The following is a 22,632-nucleotide window of genomic DNA, read 5'->3' as shown; positions in this document are numbered from 1 at the left end:
CTTAATTATATTAAAACTGATAAAGTATTAGTAAGGTGATAAAATGAGGGAGAGAGAGAAACGATTGGGAGAAAGGGAATGATGTGACTAGAGCTACAGCATAGCTGTGATCTAGAACCTAGGCATGGAGGGGCTCCCACTGACAAGGGTGAGGTTTTGCCTCTTAACAGGTTCTGTGCTCAGACACGTTATTATATGTGGCCCTCAGTTTCTTTTTGTTGACAGACGATCTCTACTGGACCTGTGTCCACTAACTGATTCTTCTCCCTCAAATTTTTCTCTTATTCTTAATCTTTACTAGAGATTGAGAGGGGAGCTAACAATCTCCCGCACCTCCAACTTACCATGATTCCCATCAAGACAGCATCTCGTGCACAAGCCTGCTCAGCAGGTTCAGGTGAGCTTAGCCTCCCCCAGTCTTAGATTTTCAGTGGCCTAGGTGTTCCCAGGATGAGGTGAAGGCTATGCTTTCTGTGTATCCCCAGTCTTGGGAAATGGCATCATCTTTCTGACAGACATGCAACCCGGGAACATGAATCCCTCTCAGATCTCATCTTACCTTCTCCCTTCAGACCTAATCAGTCACCAGGTCCTCTTAAAATTCTTTACCACTTTAACAGTTTTCAAATCTACCCCTTTACTTTATCTTCACTCAGTCAGTCAGTCAGTTCAGTCACTCAGTCATGTCCAACTCTTTGCGACCCCATGCACTGCAGCATGCCAGTCCTCCCTGTCCATCACCAACTCCCAGAGTTTACTCAAACTCATGTCCATTGAATCAGTGATGCCATCTGACCATCTCATCCTCTTTTGTCCCCTTCTCCTCCTGCCTTCAATCTTTCCCAGCATCAGGGTCTTTTCCAGTAAGTCAGCTCTTCACATCAGGTGGCCAAAGTACTGGAGTTTCAGCTTCAACATCAGTCCTTCCAATGAACATTCAGGACTGATTTCGTTTAGGATGGACTTGTTTGATCTCCTTGTAGTCCAAGGGACTCTCAAGAGTCTTCTCCAACACCACAGTTCAAAAGCATCAATTCTTTGGCTTTCTTTGTAGTTCAACTCTCACATCCATACATGACTGCTGGAAAAACCATAGCCTTGACTAGATGGACCTTTGCTGGCAAAGTAATATCCCTGCTTTTTAATATACTGTCTAGGTTCGTCTTAACTTCTCTTCCAAGGAGTGTCTTTTTATTTCATGGCTACAGTCACCATCTGCAGTGATTTTGGAGCCCCCCAAAATAAAGTCTGTCACTGTTTCCACTGTTTCCCCATCTATTTGCCATGAAGTGATGGGACCAGATGCCATGATCTTAGTTTTCTGAATGTTGGGTTTTAAGCCAACTTTTTCACTCTCCTTTTTCACTTTCATTAAGAGACTCTTTAGTTCTTCTTCACTTTCTGCCATAAGGGAGGTGTCATCTGCATATCTTCATTATCTTCCCTTATTTAATCCCTCAAATTGACCGTGCCATCTGTTTTTATCCAGTGATCCTAGTCCTGTCCCCATGAATTCCTTCTCTCCACTGTGGCCAGAAAGATGTATCTAAAATAAAGATGGCTACAATTTTTCTTTAAAACTCACAAAGTAGCCAGACCCAGAAAAAGCCACACTCCTTAGCATGATATGTAAGTACATTTGTTCATTTTATGCCTGTTATCCTGGCTTATTTATGAGTAACATCCCTTTTTACTCTCAAAAGTATTCCAACTTGGATGGTTAATTATATAGTCACCCTAACTATAAAGCCCTTTGTGAAAATCCGATTGCTATCTACTTCTCCAGCTCCATCTCCTGCTCACGTCTCCCTCTGCGTCCAGCAAGATGATGGCAAGCAATTCGAGGAACCACATCCAGCTATGACAGTGCGTAGAGGGTGAAAGTAACTCTTTTCTCTGTGTTGATTTCTTGAGAATAAGAATACTTTTCCCAGAAGCCATGATTGACTTCTCTTCATGTGTAATTGACAAGCATTGAGTCACATGCCCTTTCCTGAATGAGTCACTGGCAAGCAGAATAAAATTGCCGTTATTGGTTTTGTTTGATTTGTGGTGGTAGAACAGGTGTTAAGGAATAGATAACAGTTGTGACTGCAACATCAATTTTAATTGAATTTGTCTTTGGGTCTATTTAATTTCACTAGACAAAAACTCCTTGAGATCAGGGACTGTACTGGAGCTCCTCGAATTGTGCTTTGCATTAGTAATTCTTATTACTGTCGTTGTTATTGGACTTTTGGATGGAAGTGGAGAAGGCAATGGCACCCCACTCCAGTACTCTTGCCTGGAAAATCCCATGGGTGGAGGAACCTAGTGGGCTGCAGTCCATAGGGTCGTGAAGAGTCGGACACGACTGAGCGACTTCACTTTCACTTTTCACTTTCATGCATTGGAAAAGGAAATGGCAACCCACTCCAGTGTTCTTGCCTGGAGAATCCAAGGGACGGCAGAGACTGGTGGGCTGCCGTCTATGGGGTCACACAGAGTCGGACACGACTGAAGCGACTTAGCAGCAGCAGCAACAAGGAAGGTACTATAATGCAGTGGGGAAAACAGGGGCTTTGGAGCTTGATAGTAGTAGCCTCAGTCTCCCACTTCGCACTTTTCCATGCAGGATCCAGACGCATTCAGATCTCTAAACTTCAGATTTCTCCTGTGTTAAATGAAGCAAATATTACCCTTTAATAACACATATAATACATATAAAGCAACTGAACAACCACAAATATTTCCTCACTTCTTATTATGTCTGTCATTTTACCCCATGAATTTTTGTAAGGCTGTTGCCACATTTGTGTGTTTATGTATACACATGTGTGGGTGTGTGTATATGAGTAGTTTGGCAACTTGTGAGGAAAACACCCTCTAAGTAAAATGACATTTCTGATATTGCCTTCTGGACTTTGTAAGATTTTAGCTGACTACTTGAACTTTATGAGATAAAAAGTTCATCTTATTCTAATTTCTATTCCAAGAGACTGTCTCTGAGAGGTGCTTAGTGAATCATCATATTCCCTGAAGATGATTATGGACAAAGTTTTCATGATCATCTCATTTAGGGAAGTTCAGCATGACAATTTCCCTGTAGACATTCTTTATAACCTTAGCATTGAAAGACATAGAGAGGTCCCATAGTAGAGAAATTTATTTTAATTTTCAACCCAAATTTATCCAAACTTGTTTTTAGCTCACTCAGATTTTTTTTTCCCTATAGTACCTTAGCAACATCTCTTGGAATACCCTTTGGGAAATAAGCACATAACTAATGTCTTTGCTCTCAAGGTGACTTGATAGGACCTGCTATCTTGGCCACTAGGGAGGGTCATTGGTTTACAACAGGGTGAACAAGCTTTCAACTCTAAACCAGCATCAATGGTGGGAAGTCATTGAAAACGAGTGCAGTCATTTTCTCATGATTTGAAGAACTCTGGCTAAGGTTGAACTGGTTAACCCCTAAAGCCTTTACATCTCCAATATCCTACAGAAAAACTCCAAGATGACTAAGATAAACAAGATAACCAGGCTTTTTTATTTTTTAGAGATATTTAGGATGAAATGGTAAAGAAGGAGTGCACTATAGAACCCTTCAACCTAGAGATTCTGAATACTCTGAACCAGATTTCAGAGAGGAAATTCTCCTGAATGTGAATTACTCCTGAATATGAATAAGGTTCAGATCAGATCAGTCGCTCAGTCGCGTCCAACTCTTTGCGACCCCATGAATCGCAGCACGTGTTAGGTATGGATAAATAATCACTCTTTGTTTTCTATAATGAAGGAATATCTGTAGGGAATTGGTTGTTACAACAAGAGAAAAAAGCCACTCGTTTTATTGCTGCTCAAATAATTACAAGTCTTAATTTTAGAACTGAGTTTCCTGGACTTCCCGGGCAGTCCAATAGTTAAGACTCCACACTTTCATTACAAGGGTCAAAGGTTCCATACCTGGGCGGGGAACTAAGATCCCATATGTGGCACAGTGCAGCCAAAAAGAAAAAGAATTGAGGTCTGTGTTCTGTTTTTAATGCAGATCTGTCTTATTTGTGAGAGCTGGACCATAAAGAAGGCAGAGCACTGAAGAACTGATGCTTTCCAACTGTGGTGCTGAAGAAGACTCTTAGTCCCTTGGACAGCAAGGATTGACACCAGTCAATCTTAAAGGAAATAAACCCTAAACACTCATTGGAAGGACTGAGGCTGCAGCCGCAGCTACAATCCTTTGGCCACATGATGTGAAGAGCAGACTTATTGGAAAAGACCCTGAGGTTGGGAAAGATTGAAGGCTGAAGGCAGAGGATGAAGTGGTTGGATGGCATCACTGATTCAATGGACATGAACTTGGGCAAATTCTGGAAGATGGTGAGGGATAGGGAAGCCTGGCATGCTGTAGTCCATGGGGCTGCAAAGAGTCAGACACTATCTTGCTAGTCTCTTTTCTTCATGAACTTTTTGTCTTCTTCTATATGTTGCTGCTGCTGCTATTGCTGCTAAGTCACTTCAGTCATGTCTGACTCTGTGTGACCCCATAGACAGCAGTCCACCAGGCTCCCCCATCCCTGGGATTCTCCTGACAAGAACACTGGAGTGGGTTGCCATTTCCTTCTCCAATGCATGAAAGTGAAAAGTGAAAAGTGAAAGTGAAGTCACTCAGTTGTGTCCGACTCTTCTCGACCTCATGGACTACAGCCTACCAGGCTCCTCCGCCCATGTTAAATGCCTCTTAATCCATCTTTTAAAAATCTAATATTCCTTTAATTTTAAGACCCAAATTATATTTAGTTTTGCTTTTATTTTCAGATGGACCTGAATGAATACACTGCTGAAAAATTGTACCAAATTTGCTGGAACTTGAAAAACATATTACAGCAACTGTTCAAATCTAGGCTGGAAATGGAGTTCCCTGAAACATGATCATCTCCCACTCACATCCTGGGAGTTGCTACATTATGGATGTGAGCACTGGCGGTGAGCCACCATCAGAGACCATGAGGGCACCTTCCTTTCATAGCTAGTTTTTGAGGAAACTACTCAAAAACTGTGTGAGTTTGGACTCTCTAAAGAAAAGGAGGGAAACCCTTTAAGAAAAATATCATTCCTATATGAATGCTTATACATATTTTACAAAAGTCTACTGCAATTCTACTCCTGGGCATATATCCAGAGAAAATTCTACTTTAAAAAGATACACGCAATGCTCATAGCAGCAGCTACTTACAGTAGCCAAGACATGGAAGCAACCTAAGTGTTCAGTGACAGGTGAATAGATAAAGAAGATGTGGTTTATATACACAGTGGGATATTATTCAGCCATTAAAAAAGAATGAAATATCCATGTTACATGTATCTTTTTGAAGTAACGTTTTCTCTGGGTATATCCCCAAGATTGGAATTGTAGCATGATATTATTTTAATATTATTAAATAAAAGATCAGATAGACTTTTGTAAAATATGTATAAGTATTCATATAGGAGTGATATTTTTCTTAAAGGGTTTCCCTCCTTTTCTCTAGAGAGTACAAACTCACACAGTTTTTGAGTAGTTTCCATATGTAAAATAGAAAACCAATGGGAATTTACTCAGGGAACACAAACAGAGGCTCTGTGACAGGTTGAAAGGTGGGGTGGGGAGGGAGATGGGAAGAGGGTTTGGGAGGGAGGGGGCACGGGTATGCCTATGGCTGATTCTTACTGATGGATGACAGAAAATCACAAAATTCTGTAAAGCAATTATCCTTCAATTCAAAAATTTTAAAGAAACGAAAAGAATGAAATAATGCCACTTGCAGCAACACAGATGGGCTTAGAGATTATCATACTAAGTGAAATAAATCAGAGTAAGACAAATATCATATGATAGCATTTGTTTGTGGAATCTAAAAATAAAATGATACCAAGGAACTTATTTATTGGGTTGGCCCAGAAGTTTGTTTGAGTTTTTCAGTACCATCTTACAAGAAAACGATGAACTTTTTGGCCAACCCAATACAAACTAGAAATAGATTCCCATAGAAAACAAATTTATGATTACCAAAGGGAAAAGTGGGGGATAAAATAGGAGTTTGGAATTAACATAAACTTACTACTACAAATAAAATAGGTAAATAACAAAGACCTACTATATAGCACAGAGAAGTACACTCAATATTTTGTAATCTATGATGGCAAAAAATCTGAAAAAGACTATATATATATATATATGTGTGTGTGTGTGTGTATAAATGAATCACTTTGTTGCACACTTCAAACTAACACATTATACATTAACTGTACTTCAATTAGAAAAAATTATCTATGTGAAAAGATAAAAATAATTATTGGAATCATTAATCATTCTGTTTATACTATCCTGTTTGCTGGAGCTCAAGCTAAGAAGGAACTAGGCTGGGGTCTCAGTGACGGCTCTGCAGACACATATTTGTCCACTTCTGCCCCTCTCACCCACCACTGTGAGACATTTCAGTCAGCTTGGAAGTTCTAGTTTTGGGGCTTTGCTTTTGAACACATTGTCCATGACCTTAGTCTCACTCCTTGTGCCTTGATATGAACAAATAGCCCTGAGCAAAAGTGTTCAAAAATCTCCCAGTCATGAATTACATAATTAAATAGGCTTCCCTGGTGGCTCAGACGGTAAAGAATCCATCTGCAGTGTGAGACCTGGGTTTGATCCCTGGGTTGGGAAGATCCCCAGAGAAGGCAATGGCAATCCACTCCAGTGTTGTTGCCTGGAGAATCCCATGGACAGAGGAGCCTGACAGGCTACAGTCCACGGGGTTGCAAAGAATTGGACATGATTGACTTTTACTTATATAGTTTGCATACATTTTCTCCTTATCACACCCTTTTGGAATAATATTTTACTACTAATAATTTTGAGTTGAGCAAGTTCATGCTGGTATTGGTTTTGACTCCAAACAACGTGTATTAAATTGTTTGAAGTCTGTGTATATTTACTATGTATTTTTCCTTTAGCAAAAATGTTTCTTTATTACCAGTTTCATGGTACATTTTTAATGGAATTAAGCTTGAACAGTTCAAAGTAATTGACCTAACTGAATATTTCAAACAATCATTTACAGTTTCTAATTGATTAATGCCTACTATTAGGACACAGAGCAGCAACACATGGACAACAACAAACGATGGGAAGTTGGGAAAACTGGGGCATAGTTCATATTACATATAATTAGGTAAAATCTTTCCTTCTATAAATCTCAAGTGGGCCATATCTCAAGCCACATTTGAGATGAGGACCATGTGATAAATACCTGTGTTACTTATACAGCCTTATTTTATTGCACTGCACTTTACCATGCTTTACAGACGTTGCATTTTTACAAATTGAAGTTTGTGTCAACCCTATGTTGAGCAAGTTTATTATTCCCTGTTAAGCAAGTCATTTGCTTTCTTCCTGTCTGTGACAAATTTTGTCAATTCTCATAATATTTCAAACTTTTTCATTATTATTGTACAGGTTATGGTAGTCTGTTGTGATCTTTGATGTTGCTATTGCAATAGTCTTGACATTTTTTAGCAATAAAATATTTTAAGATTAAGGCATGTACTTTTTTTAAAGACAAAATGCTACTGTACAGTTAATAGACTGTAAATAGTATAAATGTAACTTTTATGTGTACTAGGGACTCACTTTATCTTGATATTTGATTTATTGTGGTAGCTTGGAACCAAAACTGAAATATTTCTGAAGTGTGGCTCTAGTACAGTAAGTCCCCTACATGCAAATGAGAGCACATTTTGAGAGCACATTCCTAAGTCTAATTTATTTGTAGGCCTAACATAGTTAGTCTGCTGCTGCTAAGTTGCTTCAGTCGTGTCTGACTCTGTGTGACCCCATAGATGGCAGCCCACCAGGCTCCCCGTCCCTGGGATTCTCCAGGCAAGAACACTGGAGTGGGTTGCCATTTCCTTCTCCAATGCATGAAAGTGAAAGTGAAGTTGTTCAGTCGTGTCCGACTCTTCGTGACCCCATGGACTGCAGCCTACTAGGCTCCTCCATCCATGGGATTTTCCAGGCAAAAGTTCTAGAGTGGGGTGCCATTGCCTTCTCTGATAGTTAGCCTGCTGCTGCTGCTAAGTCGCTTCAGTTGTGTCCGACTCTGTGCGACCCCATAGATGGCAGCCCACCAGGCTCCCCCATCCCTGGGATTCTCCAGGCAAGACTACTGGAGTGTGTTGCCATTTCCTTCTCCAATGTATGTAAGTGAAAAGTGAAAGTGAAGTTGCTCAGTTGTGTCCGATCCTTAGCAACCGCATGGACTGCAGCCTACCAGGCTCCTCCATCCATGGGATTTTCCAGGCAAGAGTACTGGAGTGGGGTGCCATTGCCTTCTCCGGATAGTTAGCCTAGATACCCATATAATACATCAGCTATATAGTGCTATCCTGTAATAGGCTTATAATACTTTTCACAGAAATAATATATAAACACACACACACACACACACACACAACAAACGTTTTTAATCTTACAGCCCAATACCCTGAAAAGTGCAGTAGTACAGTACAACACCTGGCATACAGGGGCTGGCATTGAGTGAACAGGCAAGAAGAGTTACTGGTTGGAGGAGGAAGAAGAGGTGGGAGATGGTAGAGCTGAAGGATCGTCAGCAGTAGGAGACAGAGGGCAAGCTGTAATGTCAATCACGCCTGACGTTGATGGCAGAGGTTCTGGTTCCTTGCTGGAATGAGATGCACATTCACACCTGCATCTTTGAAAGCTTGCAACTTCAAAGTTTGTGTGTAAGGGCTTACTGTAAATGTTTCATAGTGCAATGCCTCTCCATGCAGATAAAACTGAGAAATCTCCAGCCTGGTGAGGAATAAAACATGGGGTGGGTATTATTTTTCTCTCAGTAACTGCTACCAATTTTGTTTAATACCATCTCAATCTGTTCCAATAACATCCAGTCCTTTCAGTTTTAAAAGTTTTATTTCTGGTAGATACACTTTCTGCCACATTCAGGTACTAATATTTATAACCTTTTCCTGGTTGAAAGTCTTCCTTCTCCACCCCCGTGGAGCTCCTGCTCTGCTGCAGCTTGCCTCAGGCTCCCCGGTCTCAATTCTTTCGGGGAGCGAGCTCCGCCCCTGACAAAGGTCTTGAGGAAGGAGGCTTGGCGTACGCAAAGGCTGGATCAAGCCTCAGGAGTCTCCTTGGAAATTCTTGAGCATCTACCCCCAAAACCAGAGTCTGCCTACTTTCTGCTTTGTGCTTTCACCTACACCTCTGACTTTACGGGGGGCTGTCCCCCACTACCTCTCTCTGAAAAAAGAGTTAGCTTACAGCTCCAGTTAATAATTCCTGGGTGTGACAGTGTTTCAACCTACAAACTCCCTTGGAAGTCCTCTAGCCTGCCTGAATAGGTTTTTCCGGCCACATGTGATTGCTCAGAGCCTCCCAACTGTGAGAGGCATGAGATGTTCTAAACTGTCTAAATACAGATTCCTTTGAGCAGTTAAAAGTTTGATTAGAAATTGTATTGGTGAAGGGATTTTCACTTGTCGGGCCAATGTTTGCTGCTAAGTTTCCATATCCCTTACCTGCTGTGTCCCTGGCAGTGTATTGATTAATATAATTGGTGTAAGTAGTAGCTTTAATGTTTGTAACCTGGGACCCTTGAGTTAATTCTTTTTCTTGTTATAGCCCACCACACCTTTGCTCTGTAGGAATGCAACTTTATCTAATGCTTTTTGGAGGCTGGCGCCTGACTTTAGAATAATCACCTTTAGAGAAAAATAAGTTTCTTAAAATGTTAACAGACCTCTGGGCCAGAAGATGATGCAAATCACCTAAACTTTTGCATATGATAAGTTTGCAGGAAGAAAGCCTGGCTTGCTGCATGACTCTACCCCTTGCCCCATTATCCTCTATGCATAACTTAAGGTATAAAAACTACTTTGGAAAATAAAGTGCGGGCCTTGTTCACCGAAACTTGGTCTCACCATGTCGTTCTTTCTCTTACCTTCTGGCTGAATTATTCAGCCTCTTTTCTCCACTGAATTTCCTCACTGAGCTATCCTTATTCCATTACTCTTTATATCCTTAATTAAAGTTTAATTAAGCAGTTGTTTTCTGATCCTCGCCGACGCCGTCCCCGTTTCGAATTCCCTGGATCCACCGGGGCTGGACCCCGGCAAGTTCTTCTGCCCCAGTCCCTCAGGGATGAGGATGTGGTGAGGGAAGGCAACGGTGGACACATCAGGGATTCCCCTCTTGAGGGCAGTGGTTCCTTGCTGTGCTGGCTGTTGTTGGTGAAGTGGGGTTTTTGACCTCTGTTTAGACTGGACCCAGGCTTCCATTGCCCCAGTGCTTTTGGTGCTGAGGCAAAACACTCTCATATATGATTCCCTGGGCTTTGCCTTCAGGGCTGTCTCACCTTCAGAGGAGCTAGTCTCTCCAGTGTTACTGGTAGCAACTTACCCTGTTGTACCCGACACTGAGGATTGTGGGAACCTTCAGAGTCCCTTCCTATCAGCTATCTTCAGAACCTTGGGACCCTGGATGAGAGGCTGAGACACCACCTCTGAGAGTTCCTGGATGCCTCAGCTCCCAGGCGAACAGTGAATTCCCTGTCCACTGGATGGATTCAGGTAACGATGTGAAAGCCCACTTTATAAACATTTTTAGACGTCCTTGGGCTTCCTAGGTGGTGACAGTGGCAAATAGCCTGGGTGTCAACGCAGGAGACGTAAGACTCAGGTTCGACCCCTGGGTTGGGAAGATCCCCTGGAGGAGGGCGTGGCAACCCACTCCAGTATTCTCGCCTGGATAATCCCATGGACAGAAAAGCCTGGCAGGCTGTAGTCCTTGGGGTCACAAAGAGTTGGACACAATTGAAGCGACTTAGCAGCAATAGATAGACTTCCTCATGAGGCAGTAAATGGAGAAGACATTATCTCTCCTCAATACATCTCTGAATAAATGAATGTATGTTAAAAAAAAAAATGTCATGTTCCCTTAAAATGGAAGCATGAATTTTCTTTTTACCATTTCTTTCTAATTTTTATTGTTAAACATTGTAATTTATAGGTTTGAGACGTATTTTGTAGCTGAAAATGAGGGCATAAGCCTTTGGGCGTTGTGTTTGTGCCCGCTTCTCTTTGAGAGAGAAGGACAGTACAGGAGAGCAGTATTCTGGTCTTTGTTCCTCATTCACATTCTGGTATAGAGATAGTCATTTTAGTTATTGTGAGCCTCAGTTTTTCTGTCTGTAAAATGGGAGAAATTATCTCATTGACTTCCTACCTGAGAGGGTTTTACAAAGATTTAATGCAATGGTATATAGGTTGGTGTCTTTGAACGCCCGCTCATTTGGATTGTGACAATCCCCAAAGTATCTCTAGGCATTTTCAGATGTCTTTTGGGAGCACACCTATCACTAGGTGAGACCTCTGGAATGAATGATTGAATGACTTTAAGCTGATTGGGTGAGAGCCATCCTGGGTCTCAGAGTGGTTTGAAAAGATTAAGGATTTACGCTATTCTGTAGAATTTAATGGGTCAGACAACAAGGTCCTCTGCAGCTGCTTTCCCTGTGGTTGTGTTGAGTTTTATCAATAAAAGTATTGTATCCTTCATACTGAAGAAGGAAAATACATTAGGCTGGTAAAATGATAAGAATAAAATCAATGTATGTAGAAGATTTGATGGCGCTAGTGGTAGAGTCCGCCTGCAATACAGGAGACACAGAAGATGTGGGTTTGATCCCTGGGTTGGGAAAATCCCTTGGAAAAGGAAATGGCGACCCACTCCAGTATTCTTGCCTGGGAAATCCCTGCAAGGAGGAGCCTGCAGGCCATGGGGTCACAAAGAGCTGGATACGACCGAAGCAACTGAGCAGAAGATTTGTAAATGCACAATTTTGTTGCAATTCATGAAATCTAAATTGAAATAGAATGTAAAAAATTTTGGAGGTAGAGCTACCAGCAAATCTAGGTCCATCAGATATATGAAGATATACAAGCAGGGTAACAAGGAGGAACATGCAAAATGCTTATTTCTCAAGTTCATGAGACTGAGGTTTACTTGGAACAAGGGTAGTTAATCAAGTGGAGGAGAGGGCTGGGCTCTGGCTAAGTCCTTGCTGCCTTGGTAATGGCTCTGTCCTGAAGTTATGGTCAGCACAGAGAAAAGAGCCTTTCAGAAGTGGGATAAATCATTTTGAGAACTCCACCCCTGTGGAGGGTGCTTGTAATGGAGATAGACAAGGAGAAAGAGCACAATAAAGGGCTTGGAAGTTTGCACAGGAGGTTCTCCACGTCTGGTGTTCCTAACCCTGTCAGCCCGGTCATGGCCAGTGTAAATAAATCAGGTATTCATCAGTCAATTCTGTTGCTCCTGTCCTGCCTTCTCCCATTGTTTTGGAAGAAAATGTTAGAGGGGGCACATTTCTTATAAACTGTTAATTATTTTTTTTATTAGGATCCAAAAAGGTTGATAAGAGCAGGTTGAAACTGGGAATGAGAAAACCAAAATGGAACTATTTGGAAATAAAAGAAGTAAGGAAAGGGCTTCAAAAAAGAACCTAGAACTGTATGGGAGAGAAAGTTTTATTTATAGACTGTATTATGTACATATTTTCAACTGACCTCCTAGCCTTACCTTTACATGTAAAACTGAAACAAACAGAAGAGCCACACCGTTTTGCCAGCAGGTGGCACCGTAAGAACCTCCTATAAGATTTGGGAGAATGGTATTGAAACAGGTATAATATCATATGTGAAATGAATCGCCAGTCCAGGTTCGATGTAGGATACAGGATGCTTGGGGCTGGTGCACTAGGATGACCCAGAGGGATGGTACGGGGACGGCGGTGGGAGGGGGATTCAGGGTGGGGAACACGTGTACACCTGTGGCGGATTCATGTTGATGTATGGCAAAAGCAATACAATATTGTAAAGTAATTAGCCTCCAATTAAAATAAATACATTTATAATTAAAAAAAAGAAAAGGGTGGCAAATGTAAGCAGATCCCTTAATATTTTACCTTTCAGGAAAAGTCTAGGGATCAATGTAGATTCATATTCTTGGTAGCGTTAGCAATATGCGTATATTGCTTTAAATGGCTTCAGAAGATTCATCTCTCCGTTTTTCATCCTAGCATTGCTCATTTAGTGAAACATTATACTCCCATAAAAGGCAAAAAAGACTAAGGTTTAAAATAAAATCTATATCTATGTATTTGTATTGTTTGCTTCAGTTGCTAAAGTAATTATGACACATGATACTATATGGATATAGTGGACGATTAAAGATGAAGTAACTTAGATGGTCACCCTGTTCTCACATCCCTTTTCTGCCCTGGACTGTGAGGATTCCTTGTGCCCGAAGATCTCCGCAATGCTGAGCAATCTCTCAGACTCAGGGGGGATCCGGTGCCGGAGGTAATGAGCTTTTCTGGCCTTTTCAAACAACTCCAAGTAGGTTGATGTTTGGGGCTTATCTTTGAAGTCTCCTCCACCTTCCACGGGATCCAGGGGCGTTTGTTTTGCAGGGGTGTGGTCTGGCCTTGTGCTGGCATCATCTGATCTGGTCTCATCACTGTGCCCTGGTTCACTGTCACCAGCTGGGCCGGAACTGGGGCCTCTGTCTACAGTGTGGGTGGAGACGTCTTGATTGTGACAGAGAAGAGAGATGCTCTCATTGGAGCCTTTTCCTTTTGGTGGGTTTATGGACTCTTTCCCTTGGGCTTGCAGCTTCTCTTCTATGAAGTGGGAAGTTCTGTTATTTTGAGATAGTGCCTGCTGTTTGCTTTTCATGGGGTCCTTGGGACCAATGTGATGGAAAGGAGGCATCTGGGACTTGGTTTTGGATCTTCCTTGGGTCGTATTTGTTGTCAGTGCGCTGGGAAAGGAGATAAGAAAAAAGTTCTCTCAAAACTGATGAAGAGCTAATATTTAGCATTTTCAAATTTTTAGACCCTGGCTCCTTTTTGTGTGATATTAACTGAGGTAATAACGTGGGTGAACAGAGGATGAAGGGTGAGAATGGATGGCAACAATGTGGGGAAATGATTTTTCTTTTTCTTGTAAACTTTTTATATTGGAGATTGGAGTATAGCCCTTTAACAGTGTTGTGATGGCTTCAGGTGTGCAGCAAAGCCACACAGCCATACATACACATGTGTCCATGCTCCCCCTGACTCCACTCCCTTTCAGCCTGCCACATAACACTGAGCAGAGTTCCCTGTGCTATACAGGAGTTCTTTGTTGGTTATCTATTTTAAATGCAGCATTTTCCTTAAGAAGGAAAGGGCAGCACTTTCTCAGGAGGAGGATGATTTAAAGAGGTCAGTTGAAAGAAGGACTCAATGGCATATGCATTAGTTTAATAAGCATCGTCTTACCTAGCTTTGTTAGCCTGCAGAGCTCTGTGCTTCTGCCCTCCCTGTGATGAAAGCGTGAGAACATCTTCTGGTCTCTTCTGACTTCTATTCCCAAAGTAAGAGCAGAGCTTTTTCTTGATGATATCTGCTTTGAGTTAATTAATAGGTGCTATGAGTTGAAATGTGGGTTTCCCATGTGGCACTAGTGGTAAAGAACTTGCCTGCCAATGCAGGAGACATAAGAGACACAGATTTGATCCCTGGGTCAGGAAGATCTCCTGGAGAAGGGCATGGCAACCCACTCCAGTATTCCTGCCTGGAGAATCCCATGGACGGAGAAGCCTGGCCGGCTACAGTCCATAGGGTCGCAAACAGTCGGGCATGGCTGAAGTGACTTGGCACACACATACACAGGTTGAACAGTATCCTCCCCAAATGTCACGTGTAGAAGTCCTAATCTTCAGCACTTCAGAATGTAACCTTATTTGGAGACAGGGCCTTTACAGAGATAATTAAGATAAGGCCATACGGGTGAGCTGTTGACCAGTATGACTGGTGTCATTATAATACGGAGAAATTAGGATATAGACACAGGTTGAGGGAAGGTGAAGCGGAGAGACATGGGGAGAAGGTGACCACATAGAAACCAAAGAGAGAGGCCTGGAACAGAGCCTTCTTTTCCAGCCTCAGAAGGCACCACTCTGCCAGTACCTTAGTTTTGGACTGTAGACCTCCAGAACTCTGAGAACACAGGTCTGTTGTTTAAGCCACCTAGTTAATGGCAACTTGGTAGGGTAGCCCTAAAAAACTAACACAGTAAGAGAAGAAGGAAAAGAATGCCTAGACCTGGTTCTCTGGGCAAAGAAACCATATATGAATACCACTGGATCACATTACCCAACAGGCTGATCTAGCATGAGGAATGGAAACAGGCAAACCTAAGGCAGTTCTCCAGTGTTTACCTAGAATATGTTATAGAGGATTTAGAAACACTGAGGTCAGAGGTTTAAACTGGCTGGGACCATGGAGGTTTTGTCTGAATGTTTTACTTGGCAAGCATGATGTTCTCAAATCAAAATGACTGGGTGTGAGCCGTACACAAAGCTGGGGTCCTGCTGTTACATCCGCCTTGACTGTATGACCTCCTACCCACCTGAGCCAAGAGTTGCAACTGCTGGCCGTGAGTAAGTGGGTTTTTCTCTCTTTGAGTTAGTGTTCCAGAATCTTGTAGTCATAGCTGCTGTAGAGGACCTGGTTTGTTTTCAAGACATCTCATGAGCTGGTCACTTGGAGTTGAAAGTCTTACACTCGTTTGCTCTAAGGAAAGTGAGTTCCCTAAACCAACACTGGCATTGGTAGGCACCAGGCAAAGGAAATGTGACCAGATAAAGGGCCTCTAAATTATATTAAACTCCTAATATTCTTTCATCTGATAACATCTTGGTGAGGTAGTCAAGGCAAGAGGGGTCCTTTTGGGGTCCCTCTTCTGTTGTCTTGAGTGTGTGTGTCTGTGTGTGTGTGTCCCCATCTAGTTATCCAATTTAACAGGAATGTTTGGGTGCCTACTTTGTGCCAGAGAGTATATTCTTGACTCTGGTTTTCTTTACGCTGGACATGTAATTAATCATAAAGCTCTGACAATTCTGCATTCTAAATATCTCAAAATGCCAGCCCCTTTAAGATGCTATCTCACTTTCCAAATATCTTAATATACTCACTTTTTTTCCTACGTGACAAATGCCTAGTTTAGGCTTTTAAACCCTGGTCTGAATTCTGGAATCTTTCTATCTGGTCTACCTTAAAGTTTGCTGCCAGAGTGATCCTTATCTCATTTGGACATGTAATCTCCCCATTTCCAAACCCCATAGGGTGAAATCTAAACTCTTCTGTAAGATCTGTAGAGCTATTCATGATTGGAGACCCTGCCTGCTCTGCTTTGCCTCTAAATATCACACCTGTCCCTTCTGGTCACCCCTTACACCCCTCCAGTACTGAGCGACTTGTAGCATGTCATCCTCATGTATGCACATTCGTACATACGGTTCTTACCGTGTGTAGAAACATTCCATGTCTTCTCATGACAAACTGCCCACCACCCCTCCTCCACTCATCTTCATCCTCTTACTCCTCCGAGATTCTGTTCATACCCTGCGTCTTTTGGGACATCTTGCCTGAGCCCCTTTAATAGACATGGGAACCTTCCCATGCTCTGTTCTACTTTGTAAACAACAAATTTAGCAATTAGTATTTTCTGATATAATTTTTTGTGAGCATAGTTACCTTCTAGTCCACATGTGAGCATCTTGAGGGCACAGACCATGCTTTTCATATTTGTATTCTTGCCTCTATTGGGGTTGCTGTAACAGTGTTTTGTAAAGTTTGGCCCATGAATACCTGTCCCTGAGTAATCTGCCTTAGTGTCAACTCAGTTAAAAATGTGGACTTTGAGCCTGATTCCTAACCTACTGATGCAAATCTCTCTAGATGAGGACTGGGAATATGTATTTGAAGCAATCCACCAACTAGCATATAGTTGAAACTCAGTAACAAGGTCATCTGGAGAAGGCAATGGCACCCCACTCCAGTACTCTTGCCTGGAAAATCCCATGGACGGAGGAGCCTGGTAGGCTACAGTCCATGGGGTCGCTAAGGGTCGGACACAACTGAGCGACTTCAGTTTCACTTTTCACTTTCATGTATTGGAGAAGGAAATGGCAACCCACTCCAGTGTTCTTGCCTGGAGAATCCCAGGGACGGGGAAGCCTGGTGGGCTGCCATCTATGGGGTCCCACAGAGTTGGACACGACTGAAGCGACTTAGCAGCAGCAGCAGCAACAACAAGGTCATTAAATGAATCATGGGAATTTATTGTCTAATACAGTGCCTGATAAATACTGAGACTTAATTCATATTGCTTTCTTCCTTCTTCTCTAGTCTTATGCTCAAGGAATCTGAGGCACAGAGAGGATGTGACTTTCTAAAGTACACAGAGACAGAGACCCCTGAATCAAAGCTTTCTGCCTTCTGCCCAGACTCTTTTCATACCCCCTGTCTATCAGGCAAACTCTCTAGTCACCAAAGACAGCCACCTCTCTCAAACATGATCTTTGGAACACCACTTTGAGAATAAGTATCTGGTCTTCAATAACCTTTTTGAGAAATGAAGTGGGGTTCGACCAAATGGTTTCTGAGATTCCTTTCCATCCTGTGAGCTCTCATCCTTAGTTTGGTTTAACCATTTATTACAGACAGGGAGGTTTAAACCAGAGGAGTTCAGTCACTTGCTCAGTTACTCCTCTTTAAAACCCAAAGCTGGAGGTTAGAAATAAATCATAGGCTAGACCTCTGGATATTACTCTTGGCCCTTGTGTCCATATATCAGATATGGAGATCTAAATGATTTTACATTGAATTGTGATACCTGACTTTCTTCTAGAACATACTATATCATTTTCAGGGCTCCTGCCCCTGCCTTAAGTAAGAAGGGATTATAGTGTGAAGAGCTGAGATAGATCCATTCTATGCTGTATATTAAAATATGATTATTTTATTATGGGAAAAATAAAAACAGTTTCTATAAATTGTATAACTATGGCAACTTTCAACAAAACTGTGGAAGAGTTTTAATCCTGTAACAATCTTTTACTGATTGACTGATAACAGCAAACAGTTACATGGCACTTATTTTGTATTTAGGTACTGTTTCAAATGCTCACTGTATCCTCAAATGACTCCATGAGGTAAGAAACATCAATTACATTTTATGTTGGAGAAAACTGAGGCAGAGGCAGGTCCAGTAAGCTGCTCAAGGTCTCACTGCTGGTAAGTGATAGAGTCAGGATTTCAACCCTGACAGTGTGGGTCCAAAGTCTGTATTCTCAGCCACCACAGTTTAATGGACAAAGATACAATCACTGAGCAGCCAGCTTTATTTCCTTATTTTTTTACTGAATGGTGTAGACAGCTTTGGAAGGTCTGAGATTCTGGATATCATTGTGTAGCCCTTCCCTCTGTGAAGATCAATAGCGTACTAACCAGAAATTGGTGTTTGAAGTTAGTAGCATTAATTTTGTTATAATTACTAAACTGTATAGTCTATGTTCATTGGATAGTCTTCTAAATAATGTGTACATTTGGAAAGGATTATTCATTGGCAACAGAAGGTTTTATGGGAGGGAATTATTATAAAGAATGTGAACTCGCAGCTTCTGGGTAAAGACACCTCTTTGGGGAAATGACAGAAATACTTGCTCTTTGGCTTAAGAAGACAATGAAATCATAGTACCAATACACAGCAATTGCTTTTGCAAAATTTTCTTATCTAAGCAAAATCTGCAAGCTCTCATGTCAATACACTTTGGAATACAAGAAGGATAAGTTGAGAAATTCACTTTCTGCAGAAGAAGGGAAGATCTGACTCTCAGTCTGGTGTGTTGGAAATAGCCAAGTGCTCTGTGCTCAGCCATAGCAGAGGTCAGCCACTGTTAAACATGCTCTCTGGTTACTAATCCCGGGGAATTTTTTTGTTTTTACTTCCTTTTCATAAGATGACTTGCACATTAATAGTTACTCAGAGAGTGTTTGCTGACCAGGCATAAAAAAGAAATGAAACCAAATCAACCCAGATATAAGAAAGTAGAACACTAAAGCTTTAAGTCAGAGAGAGCTCATTTGAAAGACTGGGAGCCTGAGAAGTGTTAGCTGAGGAAGGTTTGCATGCGCACTGCTCCAGGGAGCTGTATCATTGAGGGAGAGAAAGGTGGGAAGCCTAAAATCCAAGTTGAGATCAAAAGTCCTCTTACTGAGTGTCCAGTCTCTGAAAGGGCCCTCATCACCAAGTAGGGGGTATTACTCTCGCCTCAGCCAAGCGATGGCTAGCTGTCCTGCTCTGCCTCTCCCCATCCTGGAAGCCTTACCTTGCTGCAGCCTCTGCAGTTCTTTCTGGAGCTGTCTCTGCTCCCTGGTCAGTGACTTCACGTGGTACAGGCATATATCCTCTAGTCTCTGTAGTCTTTGGCTGAGTCTGGCTTCAGCCTGCTTTGCACTTTTCCTCTCCAGATCGAAGTGCTTATGCAGTGGTCCCCTGACCATATGCCTCTCCATTCTCTTCATGATCTAGAGGCAATAAAACAAGATTCTCTCAGGTGCTGTGTCAGACCTGATAAAGCAGAATGGGGACCCTGACCCTGGCTTTTATTGGAAATCAGTGTTTGAATCCTGAGTATTTCTGAATACATAGCTGCCCAGTCAGATTAAGTTACACTGTTAGAAAACTTTTCCCTGTCAACTAAAAAATTATTCACAGCCTTAAAGTTGAGAGTTATATTTTATTCAGTGGGAATTTTTAGAACTTCAAGCCTGGGAGGTAGCCTTTCAAGTAACCCTGAGAAAGCTGCTTCGAAGAGGAGGTGCTATATAACTATATATATATCCTAGTATATCGCTAAGGTACATAGGAGTCTGCAACAAAGGGCAGGTAGTGGGAACAAAAGATGACTGTTAATAAAAGAAAACCAGATATCTCAAGCTAAAGAATTTAGCTCTTTTCTTTGTATGGGAAGATTCAAGAGCCTGGACTCACTGAAATCATTCCTTTACTCTGCACCTCAGCTATCTGGGGCTAGTATCCTGTGTTTTCATGTTCTGAGTTTCCCCAGGGCTCACTGTGTGGCGTGACTGCAATCTGATAGCTGCTAGATAGCAGATATTTTTTCCTTCCTGAGTTCCCTCAGGGCTAACCAGCTCACTAGTGGTGCTGACTGGAATTTCTGATAACTGTGGCAATCTTTGTTTACTGATATAGCAGATAATATTTTATTTATCAGACCTACAGTAATGTGATTTTCTAGTGTGACATGGAAGTATCTAGGGCAAAGTCATTTCTCTGAGCCTCAGTCTCCTTGTCAATAAAAGAGTGATAGATAGGCTCTGTATACAACCCCCAATCAGGTTGCTATAAAGATCAAGAGAAAAGTACATGAATAAATTTTAGGGCAAAAATTAAACACCTTACAGATATAAGCCATTATTCACCCTATGAGATAAGTTCCTTCTACTGTTCTTTAAAGACTCCCCAGAAGCCTTCTCAGGGCCCTGGGGAGGATCTGGGGACTTAGGACAGAGCCATTCTGGAGTCCCTTCAATTCATTAATTTATGTACATGAGGGTCCATGCGGCCTGTAATCCTACCATGTGCCAAGTGCTATGCTGAGGGCCGAGGGTAGTGGTGAATGAGACACAGTTCCTGCTTTCAAAGAACTTTCAGATTTACAACTCTGGAGTCTAATGTTGTTGTATAGCCGGTAAGTCATGTTCGACTCTGTGACACCACGGACTGTAACTTGCTAGGCTCGTCTGTCCATGGGATTCTCCAGGCAAGAATACTGGAGTGGGTTGCCGTTTCCTTATTTCAGGGGATCTTCCTGACTCAGGGATCAAACCTACATCTCTTGTGTCTCCTGCATTGGCAGGCAGATTCTTTATCACTGAGTCATTTGGAGTCAAATGGTACATGCCAAATGTGAACAATCACTATTTCAAAAAGTGGGGAAAGTGGGATCTGTTGGTTACAAAACAGTACAAGCATCCAACAAGTAGTCTGCATAGCTGAAAGGAGCTCATCTTCCTCCTCGGACTGTGCTGTGCTAAGAGGCAGGGACACATCTTTCCTCCTCTTTGCTTCCTTCTCAATATGCATCTCAGACTAGATGCACAATATGTGCCCAGGATACAAATAGATTACTCTTAATAAAGCTTTGTTGATAATAACAGAGGAAAAATCTTAGCATTACAAGGGAGGATAAAGTCAGGACACAGGAGAGAAATTTTTAAGACAGCTAGCTTTTAGTCTAAAATGTGGACTAAACTTTTATTAAAGAACATAGTGAGTAGCACTTACCTACAAATCCAGGGTTCTCACTGTGAGAATGCTGCCTGCTTCTTTTGCTATGCCCGGCTGAACTTTGAAAATGAGCTTGTTTTTCTTCAATAAATTTAGGAGCTTGGTGTTAGGGAGGTGGGGAGGTTAGAGGGAACTTTGGAGAGGGCTGTGGGGAGAATGTTGAACACACTTGAAAGCACTCTTCCATGCCACCTCCCTCATCAGGAATGCTAAGTTCCTGAATGTGGGCACCGATCCCAGAGCTTGAAATAGCTCCGTGAGCTAAGGAAGCCTGCCAGCCTCCAGCCCTCCCCTTGACGGGCCCACAGTGCTCCTTCTCGGCTGTATCCATGGGAGCCAAGAATGGAACCAAGGAGTGTCTTACTGTGTTCTCAGAATCTCTCTCTCTCTCCCCACCCCCTTCCACTCTTTTCCTTCTTCTTTGGCCATATTATTCCCCACCTCCCTCACAGTGTCCGGTCCTTACTTCTTGGAAACAAGATCAGGTTCTAAAAGAAGGCACTCTGTTGTTTTTTTTTTTTTTTTGTCAGATTGTACACATTTTGTGCAGGAGACTAATTTGTTTATTTTGTATTATCACATTCTGTACTGACTTTCTCCAGCCTTCTAACCATGCGTGTTCTTCAGTGCTTATTTAAGGTTTTCAGAGTTGTCACAACAGACAAGCAAACTGAAACTTAAATCAACTTTTGTTATCATAGATTGGACTCTGTGATAGAAGGCAAGCTGAACTATTGATTGTGGAACAAGATATTAAATGGGATTCTCACTGTTGCCTTAAGGCTTCGTCTGAAAACAAGAGGCATTAATGTGCCACAGTCTAAAGAGAACTGCCAACACTGGGACCTATTAATTCCCCCAGAGCTTACTGAGAGGCAGCTAAACAGACCCTATTTCCCACAGTCATCACCTAGCAAACAAGCTGTTATAAGGAGATTACTGGCAAAATGGAGAGGAAATCTATTATTCTCTCTGTAGGAGGTAATGCCTTTCCCATTTCTTCCCATGAGGTAATTCTCTCACCTCCAGAATTTAAATGAATGGAATGGGGTTCCAGAAAATGTCATGCCTACACTTCATGGCAAATAGATGGGGAAATAGTGGAAATAGTGACAGATTTTATTTTGGGGGGCTTCAAAATCACTGCAGATGGTAACTGCAGCCATGAAGTTAAAAGACGCTTGCTCCTTGGAAGAAAAGTTATGACCTACCTAGACAGCTTATTAAAAAGCAGAGACATTACTTTGCCAACAAAGGTCTGTCTAATCAAAGCTATGGTTTTTCCAGTAGTAATGTATGGATGTGAGAGTTGAACTATAAAGAAAGCTGAATGCCAAAGAATTGATGCTTTTGAACTGTGGTGTTGGAGAAGACTCTTGAGAGTCCCTT

The 22,632-nt window shown here is 42.0% G+C and overlaps 1 protein-coding gene across 3 annotated transcripts; it reads right to left on the bottom strand.

The window, feature by feature from the left end:
- Window positions 1-12,549: 12,549 nt before the first annotated feature.
- Window positions 12,550-21,556, bottom strand: CCDC190 (coiled-coil domain containing 190). Of its 3 annotated transcripts, none has more exons than XM_061400012.1 (4): window positions 21,241-21,556; window positions 19,259-19,457; window positions 14,364-14,490; window positions 12,550-13,861 (listed from the first exon to the last, which is right to left on the bottom strand). In XM_061400012.1, exons 2-4 carry the CDS (start codon window positions 19,452-19,454, stop codon window positions 13,282-13,284), a joined length of 903 nt encoding a protein of 300 aa, XP_061255996.1. In that variant the 5' UTR covers window positions 19,455-19,457; window positions 21,241-21,556; the 3' UTR covers window positions 12,550-13,281. The 3 variants fall into 3 exon arrangements, with proteins under 3 accessions (XP_061255996.1, XP_061256007.1, XP_061256017.1); XM_061400023.1 differs by having other exon boundaries at window positions 14,364-14,487; window positions 21,241-21,555; XM_061400033.1 differs by lacking the exon at window positions 21,241-21,556 and adding an exon at window positions 15,496-15,657 and having other exon boundaries at window positions 14,364-14,487; window positions 19,259-19,348.
- Between the last annotated feature and the right edge of the window lie 1,076 nt (window positions 21,557-22,632).

This window comes from Bos javanicus, chromosome 3, assembly GCF_032452875.1.
Source record: "Bos javanicus breed banteng chromosome 3, ARS-OSU_banteng_1.0, whole genome shotgun sequence".
NCBI classification, from domain to species: Eukaryota; Metazoa; Chordata; class Mammalia; order Artiodactyla; family Bovidae; genus Bos; species Bos javanicus.
This window is presented reverse-complemented; position numbering and strand designations above follow the sequence as displayed.

What these genes read in the sequence shown, in the direction of transcription:
- CCDC190 (XM_061400012.1), bottom strand. Translation starts at nt 19,454, where the DNA reads ATGAAGAGAATGGAGAGGCATATGGTCAGGGGACCACTGCATAAGCAC. An exon ending in ACTGCAGAGGCTGCAGCAAG is followed by an intron (nt 14,491 to 19,258) that starts GTAAGGCTTCCA and finishes ATTAACTCAAAG; the next exon opens with CAGATATCATCAAGAAAAAG. An exon ending in CTGCAGGCTAACAAAGCTAG is followed by an intron (nt 13,862 to 14,363) that starts GTAAGACGATGC and finishes CTCCTTTCCCAG; the next exon opens with CGCACTGACAACAAATACGA.